Raw genomic sequence first — 9,249 nt, 5'->3', positions numbered from 1 at the left:
CCCCCTCTATTTCAGCCCTGCTCAGAACAGGCTGTTTCTGTGTCTGGAGCTTTAAATATGTAAATGAGCTGTGTCTGACCACGCCCCCTGTATTTCAGCCCTGCTCAGAACAGGCTGTTTCTGTGTCTGTAGCTTTAAATATGTAAATGAGCGGTGTCTGACCACGCCTCCTCTATTTCAGCCCTGCTCAGAACAGGCTGTTTCTGTGTCTGGAGCTTTAAATATGTAAATGAGCTGTGTCTGACCACGCCCCCTGTATTTCAGCCCTGCTCAGAACAGGCTGTTTCTGTGTCTGTAGCTTTAAATGTCAGGACCAATCACGTGGGTGTTTGTTGCAGGTTCGTCTGTGGACTCTCTGCGTGGGACACACCGTGGGCTTCTCTGTGCTCTTCACCAAAGCGTGGTGTGTTTACTCAGCGTGCAGCGTCAAACAGACGGTAAACTCTCAAGCTGTCTTTGAACACATTCAGAGCGTGATGGATGAGGAGACGACGGAGAGCGTTGATCCCTCTGTGACGAATGTCTGTGTCTGTTCAGCCGACTCGTCTGCAGCAGAACGGCGTGGTGATGCTGTGGCTGATCCTGCTGGACGTCTTGGTTTTGGTCTCCTGGCAAATCCTGGACCCCCTGAGACGGGTGGAGCTGCAGCAGAGCTCACAGGTGACAATGACAGGATGTAAGAGAGACAGTTTGTCTCCTCCGGGCTCAGGGAGGAGTCAACCATTAAATGAATGATCATATAGGCTGATGTTAAATGGAATTATTGTATGTTGGATTTGCTGGAACACAGACACTCTGATTAGAGAGTGAGGCTGCTTCCAATGGAGCGTATGTTCGGGGAATGCACACACATGCCAGTCCAGGTAACTCCACCAGGCCTCCATAATCCCTGGAGGAAGGTTAGGGTCATCCTCGCTCCTCTTCTTTGCCCACAAGTTCTGAACGAGGATTTTAGCTCAAGCTGGAGGTTTGACTCAGGAAGCCAAGTTGGTCAGTTGGACAATCCCACCGTAAACCCAGTGCTGGCTCTGGTGGATTAGATTAGAGGGCGAGGCCGGACACAGTGATACGTGGCTTTAACGATGACTCAGCACAGCACAGTGTTTACTGTTTACAGTCTGATTGACTTCTGTAATCACAAACAGACAGGCATCAATGTGAAAGGAACTAGAAGTCCGTCAACAGCTCAATATTATGTCCCCAAGGACCCCTTAGCTCCCCAACGAGGTGCCTGGTGTAAAACAGTCCTTTCACAATAAAACACAGTAGTCACAAGGAATTTACAACAGGAATTGAAATGTCTAATAATTGGACATTTATTGAAATACAAAATAAAAGTGTTGTAATTAGACTGTAAAGTAAAGGCAGTAACATAACATTAAAAGAGTAAGAGTACAATGATTCCCGTTGTACTATGTGTATATTATGGGCTGCCCGGTGGTGCAGGGGTTAGCACTGTTTCCTCACAGCCAGAAGCTTACTGGTTCCGTGTGATTGGACCGCTGCATGGCATCCTATTTCCTGCATGTACAACATTTACTTCTATCGCAGCTGTTTTCTAAATTCTGCTACGAGCCGGTATCAGCTCCAACTCCAACAACATGCGCTCAGTTTGAGTCGCCATGGTTACCTCTGCACAAAACAGGCAGAGAATATGGCGAAATGCGAAAAGTGGTGGTTAAGCCAACGCACCAATACGTAGTGGTCACAATGGCATGGGCCACGGTGGTGTCGATATATCAGGCCGATAAAGCCCCAACAGATGACTGGAGCCAGGCACAGGAGGCCAACGTTTAAAGTAAACAAGCTGTAGAGCTGTTCCTTCTGCTTGTCTAAGGAGTCCTCCCCCTCAGGAGTTTATTTTGGCCGAGCAAAGAGGACCCCAACCCATAATCCTCCTGCAGACACACCTGCAGAGGACAGTATAAAGAGTGTGGACTGAGCTGAGTCCAGCATCAAGCTTCAAGGAGTCTCTCCACGGCAGCTCCACAGACACCCTGAACATGACTCCGTCCTCCAGCCTGCTGCTGCTGCTGCTGCTCGGCCTCTCTCAGGCTCTCCCTGATACGGAGGAGCTAGGAGACCCAGGAGATGACGACGTCGCAGATGACATGGACATCACCACCAGGATTCTGACCTCCAACAGCGGCACAGACGAGGTGCTGCTGGAGGGAGACCTGCTGCCTCCCAGAACAAGAAACGCCATGAAGTGCTGGTACCAGACCTGCCAGTGGAAGAAAGCCTCCAACGGCTTGGTGACGATCCCCTTCATTGTGAGCAGCCAGTTCACCAGTTATGAGAGGCAGAAGATGGACCAAGCCTTGAAAGCGTTCCACAGCAGAACCTGCATCCGCTTCGTCCCCCGTACGAGAGAGGCCGACTTCATCAGCATCGAGAACAGACAGGGGTGTTTCTCCTCTCTGGGCAGAGTGGGAGGCAGACAGGTGCTCTCTCTCAACAGGCAGGGCTGCGTCTACTACGGCACCATCCAGCACGAGTTCATCCACGCTCTGGGCTTCCAGCACGAGCAGACCAGGAGCGACCGCGACTCCCACGTCAGGATCAACTGGGAGAACATCAACCCGCAGATGGCCTACAACTTCCAGAGGCAGGACACCAACAACCTGAACACTCCCTACGACTACTCCTCCATCATGCACTATGGAAGAACAGCCTTCTCCATCAAGTACGGCAGGGACTCCATCACCCCCATCCCCGACCCCAACGTCCAGATCGGCCAGAGGAAGGGCATGTCCTACTGGGACATCAAGAGGATCAACATGCTCTACGGCTGCTGAATGTTCAGAAAGCTGAGAATGTGACCCGCATGCCAAAATGATCAGCAACAAAATCATATATGCAAAATAAACACTGTGAAGTCATTTCTGTCTCTGTGCTGCTTGAAAACATCAACATGTTTACGAAGAGCAAATTAAAGCCATCGAGCTGGAAAGATTGCGCTTTAGCACAGAGGGGGAGGGGCGTGGCTTCAAAAGGAGCACAGGGGGAGGGGCGTGGCTTCAGAGGAAGCACGGAGGGGGCGTGGCTTCAGAGGGAGTACAGGGGAGGGGCGTGGCTTCAGAGGGATCCCGAGGGAAATTCAGGGCATCCAGTAGCAGTATACACACAGGCAGGACACAAGACATTGGTTACAATACACACCCGCTGTCCCCCCTCCCCTCTGTATACAATAATCCCCCAAACAAGATTTAGCAGCCCCTATGTGACTAAGAGTAAAGGTTAAACCTGTGCAGTTAGCATTAGCATTAAAACTTATATAGTATGTACATAACCTGTGAGGAGAGAAAAACATGTGCTGGTTAAAAGAGACCTGTAGACAGTTAAAGAGCCTTAGAAACAAAGTGCTGACCTTCTAGAAACTACTTACATGTGCATGTACAGAGGTGTTTGAGGTAGTGCCAGAGGTGTGAGTACAGTCGTTAAACAGTCAATGCAGGGATGCAGACTGGGCCATTGAAGTGCTCAGCAACATAAAGGAGCAGTGATTAGCATTAAGTGTCCAAAACAATAAGGTGAAACCAGGAGTGATTAGGGTGATTTCCATTAAAGTACCCAACTATTGAGGAGCAGATTAGCATTAAGTGTCGAAGACAATAGAGTGAAACTTGACCTAGTTAGGGTGATCATGTCAACCATTACAGATGTAGCATTACAATACAGTAGGATGAAACCAGACATGATTGCCATTAAAGTGACCTGTGCTCAGTAAGGTGACTATCAATATGCATTAAAGTGTCCAACTGGGGCTGACTCTGAGGTCAGCAGTGCAGATGAGGAGTGAGAAAAAAAAAAGTGAAAAATGAGTCCGGGGTTCACCGTGTGCTTCTTCCCTGCCGTGACAGTGAAGTGTTGTACAATCTGATGGCCAGGGGGACAAAAGAGTTCTTGAGTCCGTGGAGCACGACTGTGACAGCAGTCTGTCACTGAACATGCTCCTCTGCCCGGTGAAGGTGCTGTGCAGAGGGTGGTGTGTGTTGTCCATGATGGAGAGCATTTTGTCCAGAGACCTCTTCTCTACCACTCTCACCAGTGAGTCCAGCTCTGTACCCACCACAGAGCCAGCCCTCCTCACCTGTCTGTCTGTCTGTCTGTCTGTCTGTCTGTCTGTCTGTCTGTCTGTCTGTCTGTCTGTCTGTCTGTCTGTCTGTCTGTCTGTCTGTCTGTCTATCCTCGCTCCTCTTCTTTGCCCACAAGTTCTGAACGAGGATTTTACTTAAAGCTGGAGGTTTGACTCAGGAAGCCAAGTTGGTCAGTTGGACAATCCCACCGTAAACCCAGTGCTGGCTCTGGTGGATTAGATTAGAGGGCGAGGCCGGACACAGTGATACGTGGCTTTAACGATGACTCACCACAGCACAGTGTTTACTGTTTACAGTCTGATTGACTTCTGTAATCACAAACAGACAGGCATCAATGTGAAAGGAACTAGAAGTCCGTCAACAGCTCAATATTATGTCCCCAAGGACCCCTTAGCTCCCCAACGAGGTGCCTGGTGTAAAACAGTCCTTTCACAATAAAACACAGTAGTCACAAGGAATTTACAACAGGAATTGAAATGTCTAATAATTGGACATTTATTGAAATACAAAATAAAAGTGTTGTAATTAGACTGTAAAGTAAAGGCAGTAACATAACATTAAAAGAGGAAGAGTACAATGATTCCCGTTGTACTATGTGTATATTATGGGCTGCCCGGTGGTGCAGGGGTTAGCTCTGTTTCCTCACAGCCAGAAGCTTACTGGTTCCGTGTGATTGGACCGCTGCATGGCATCCTATTTCCTGCATGTACAACATTTACTTCTATCGCAGCTGTTTTCTAAATTCTGCTACGAGCTGGTATCAGCTCCAACTCCAACAACATGCGCTCAGTTTGAGTCGCCATGGTTACCTCTGCACAAAACAGGCAGAGAATATGGCGAAATGCGAAAAGTGGTGGTTAAGCCAACGCACCAATACGTAGTGGTCACAATGGCATGGACCACGGTGGTGTCGATATATCAGGCCGATAAAGCCCCAACAGATGACTGGAGCCAGGCACAGGAGGCCAACGTTTAAAGTAAACAAGCTGTAGAGCTGTTCCTTCTGCTTGTCTAAGGAGTCCTCCCCCTCAGGAGTTTATTTTGGCCGAGCAAAGAGGACCCCAACCCATAATCCTCCTGCAGACACACCTGCAGAGGACAGTATAAAGAGTGTGGACTGAGCTGAGTCCAGCATCAAGCTTCAAGGAGTCTCTCCACGGCAGCTCCACAGACACCCTGAACATGACTTCGTCCTCCAGCCTGCTGCTGCTGCTGCTGCTCGGCCTCTCTCAGGCTCTCCCTGATACGGAGGAGCTAGGAGACCCAGGAGATGACGACGTCGCAGATGACATGGACATCACCACCAGGATTCTGACCTCCAACAGCGGCACAGACGAGGTGCTGCTGGAGGGAGACCTGCTGCCTCCCAGAACAAGAAACGCCATGAAGTGCTGGTACCAGACCTGCCAGTGGAAGAAAGCCTCCAACGGCTTGGTGACGATCCCCTTCATTGTGAGCAGCCAGTTCACCAGTTATGAGAGGCAGAAGATGGACCAAGCCTTGAAAGCGTTCCACAGCAGAACCTGCATCCGCTTCGTCCCCCGTACGAGAGAGGCCGACTACATCAGCATCGAGAACAGACAGGGGTGTTTCTCCTCTCTGGGCAGAGTGGGAGGCAGACAGGTGCTCTCTCTCAACAGGCAGGGCTGCGTCTACTACGGCACCATCCAGCACGAGTTCATCCACGCTCTGGGCTTCCAGCACGAGCAGACCAGGAGCGACCGCGACTCCCACGTCAGGATCAACTGGGAGAACATCAACCCGCAGATGGCCTACAACTTCCAGAGGCAGGACACCAACAACCTGAACACTCCCTACGACTACTCCTCCATCATGCACTATGGAAGAACAGCCTTCTCCATCAAGTACGGCAGGGACTCCATCACCCCCATCCCCGACCGCAACGTCCAGATCGGCCAGAGGAAGGGCATGTCCTACTGGGACATCAAGAGGATCAACATGCTCTACGGCTGCTGAATGTTCAGAAAGCTGAAAATGTGACCCGCATGCCAAAATGATCAGCAACAAAATCATATATGCAAAATAAACACTGTGAAGTCATTTCTGTCTCTGTGCTGCTTGAAAACATCAACATGTTTACAAAGAGCAAATTAAAGCCATCGAGCTGGAAAGATTGCGCTTTCAGAACTCAGACACAGAATTTATTATTTTTTTAAAGAGGGGCGTGCAGAGGGAGCACAGAGGGGGAGGGGCGTGGCTTCAAAGGGAGCACAGGGGGAGGGGCGTGGCTTCAGAGGGAATACAGGGGAGGGGCGTGGCTTCAGAGGGAGCACAGGGGGTAGGGGCGTGACTTCAACGGGAGCACAGGGGGAGGGGCGTGGCTTCAGAGGGAATACAGGGGAGGGGCGTGGCTTCAGAGGGAGCACAGGGGGTAGGGGGTGTGGCTTCAGAGGGGGCAGAGGGGGAGGGGATGTGGCTTCAGAGGGGGCACGGGGGGGAGGGGCGTGACTTCAGAGGGAGCACAGGGGGAGGGGGTGTGGCTTCAGAGGGAGTACAGGGGAGGGGCGTATCTTCAGAGGAAGCACGGAGGGGGCATGGCTTCAGAGGGAGCACAGGGGGAGGGGGCGTGGCTTCAGAGGGAGCACTGAGGGAATGCTATTTTTAAAATCATGCTAGTTTTAGAAAATGACCAACCCTGCCTTTACGGGGTTCATGGACATCAGGTTACAACTTGAGTTTTTATCCTGAAGTTATTATTTATTAATATATTATTATTATTAGTTTATTGTTGTTCTTGAAATGAAAGTCTTCTCTGTCCTTGTCTTTCAGAGCGACTTGTCTGGTCAGGATGTCGTCGTCCAGCTCTCCTCTGAACGTTGCAGCAGCGTCAACATGGAGCTGTGGCTCACTGCTGTCTACGGTTACAAAGGCCCTCTGCTGGTCAGAACGTGAACTACACCGACTCATCACAGCTTGTAAAGCGATCCTAAATAACTCTGCTGCAGTCTGAGGCCACTCTTATGTTGGAAAACCTAAAACCACATCTAGCTGTTTGCACACGTTCACATAATCTGATGTTTACACTGTCATATATTATTCGTGTGTCGGTTCAAACATTGGGACGTGTGTGATGACAGTCGACTGTTTTCTGTCAGGGTCTGGGATGTTTCGTGGCGTGGAGCATCAGGTGCGTGCAGGTGGATCACCCTGCGGTCAGCAGCAAACAGCTGACTCTCAGTATGTTCGCTGTGACCGTGTTCAGCGTGTCTGGGGCGTCGGGGTCTCTGCTGACGTCCCACAATCCTCCTGTGCAGTTCTGTGTGGTCAGCAGCCTCGTCCTCTGCTGCAACGTCTTCACTCTGTGCTGCATGTTCGGCCCGAAGGTCAGCGCAGAGACGCACCTTCACAATAAAACAGCATCGTCCGTCGCGTGTTCATTCTTCTTTTCATTTTCACGTCGTTGCAGTTTGTGTACGTGTGTTTCCACGGCAACGAGCTCCAGCAGCCTCTGGAGCTGCGTGCTGCCGAGGACGAGGAAGACGAGCAGCTCAAGACGATAAACCTGAGGCTGAAGAGCCAAACTGAGCAGGTGAGGACGACGTCACCTGACGCGCTCAGAGCGCTGCTTCACTCAAATAATGTTGGTTGTTTTGTTTTTTTGTTTTGCAGCTGGATTTAGTAATAGAAACCATCAGCATGCAGCTCTGTGAAGAGTCGGAGCTTCTCAACACGACGAGAGGAAGAAACAACGGTAAACTAAAAGTCTGATTGTCCAAGGTGTGTTAGCCTAGCTTAGCACAAAGAGTGGGAGCAGGGGGAAACTGCTAGCTCGCCTCCATCAAAAGAAAAACAAACAGAAATATAATCAGGGACAAATCACAGTGTTTGACTTTCATCTTTTCTACACAGACGCTCTGTTGAGGTTCATAAATGAAACGGCGTGTGACCTTGACTGAACAACTGTCGAACACAGTGACATAAACTGATCGATCAATTCAGACGTGTTCTGTGTCAGCAGGTCGATCTGTGGTGTCGGCTCTGATCTCCTCTGAAGACACACACTCCAAACCTCTGAGTCCAGACGACATCAACTCTCCTGAGCAGTGAGTCCAGAACAAACACACACACACACACACACACACCTAAACAAACAAAGACACACACACAAACACACACACACAACAACAACAACAACACACACACAAACACATAAACACACAAACAGACAAAAACAAAAAACACACACCAACCATTTAGCAACCCTGCAGAGCGCTTTATTTTGAAATGTTTTGTATTTCCTGTACGTACCTCGACACAGACTCGTAACGTTTGACGTCCTGTGTTTTCTGTCAGCGTGCGGCGCCGTCTCTCCGTGCAGCTGCCCATCCTCCATCACTCCTACATGCCCGTGATCGGGGGCGTCAGCGCCAGCAGCTCCAGCCTGTTCTCCAGCCGGGAGGCCTTCGTTCACCACGACCTGCTGACGACCTAAACACACACACACACACACGCACAGCTTATTAAAAATAAAGTATTTGAAACTGTTTTAGTTTGGAGGATTTTAAGACTTTTTCATGTTTTGTGTTTTTTATGAAGTTTTTTTATTGTATTGTTTAAATTCAAAAATTAAACAAACTTGTTTTTTTAAACTTCCATGAATTGTTTCCCTTTTTAAATGAACGACACATTCATGCACAATCATTTTAAAATTAGACATTAAATCACAGTTTTAATGTGAAAGATCTGACTTAACCTTTTTATGACACTTCCACCCGTACACACACACGCACACACACACACACACACACACACACACACACGCACGCGCACTCACGTTAACCTGATCAGTTACAGTTATTAGCTGCAGCATCTTTGCTAGTCCACAACAAAGGTTACCCACACTTAAAACGGTTACGTTTGCCTTCAAAATAAAAGCATATTCGAGCAAAACGAGTTATCCCTAAACCTTTAGAAACAAATTTCAAAATAAAATACACATGAGTTGCAGATAAATGGGTCTGTTACAATGTGTGTGAGGTATGTTGTTATAAATCCATTCCACTCTATTTCAGCCCTGCTCAGAACAGGCTGTTTCTGTGTCTGTAGCTTTAAATATGTAAATGAGCTGTGTCTGACCACGCCCCCTTTATTTCAGCCCTGCTCAGAACAGGCTGTTTCTGTGTCTGTA

General features: G+C 49.2%; 3 protein-coding genes across 3 annotated transcripts in view; all 3 read left to right on the top strand.

Annotated features, from left to right (window-relative positions):
* Positions 1 to 8,553, top strand: part of LOC306823258 (gamma-aminobutyric acid type B receptor subunit 2-like) — a gene marked incomplete at its 3' end in the record, with an annotated part of 12,473 nt that extends 3,920 nt beyond the window's left edge. The window contains exons 8-15 of the mRNA XM_079342714.1: positions 339 to 437; positions 538 to 660; positions 6,891 to 7,001; positions 7,217 to 7,444; positions 7,528 to 7,650; positions 7,731 to 7,812; positions 8,080 to 8,164; positions 8,415 to 8,553. Of these exons, the coding sequence (XP_079198840.1) occupies positions 339 to 437; positions 538 to 660; positions 6,891 to 7,001; positions 7,217 to 7,444; positions 7,528 to 7,650; positions 7,731 to 7,812; positions 8,080 to 8,164; positions 8,415 to 8,553 (990 nt within the window). The remainder of the gene's footprint in view (positions 1 to 338; positions 438 to 537; positions 661 to 6,890; positions 7,002 to 7,216; positions 7,445 to 7,527; positions 7,651 to 7,730; positions 7,813 to 8,079; positions 8,165 to 8,414) is intronic.
* Positions 2,004 to 2,798, top strand: LOC306824078 (high choriolytic enzyme 1-like; the record flags this gene model as incomplete). The annotated part of the gene is made up of 1 exon (XM_079344041.1): positions 2,004 to 2,798. One exon carries the CDS (start codon positions 2,004 to 2,006, stop codon positions 2,796 to 2,798), a length of 795 nt encoding a protein of 264 aa, XP_079200167.1.
* LOC306824081 (high choriolytic enzyme 1-like) lies at positions 5,283 to 6,077 on the top strand (the record flags this gene model as incomplete). The annotated part of the gene is made up of 1 exon (XM_079344044.1): positions 5,283 to 6,077. One exon carries the CDS (start codon positions 5,283 to 5,285, stop codon positions 6,075 to 6,077), a length of 795 nt encoding a protein of 264 aa, XP_079200170.1.
* Positions 8,554 to 9,249: the final 696 nt, after the last annotated feature.

The sequence above is a fragment of the Symphodus melops genome, assembly GCF_947650265.1.
Source record: "Symphodus melops genome assembly, chromosome: 5".
NCBI lineage: Eukaryota > Metazoa > Chordata > Actinopteri > Labriformes > Labridae > Symphodus > Symphodus melops.
This window is presented reverse-complemented; position numbering and strand designations above follow the sequence as displayed.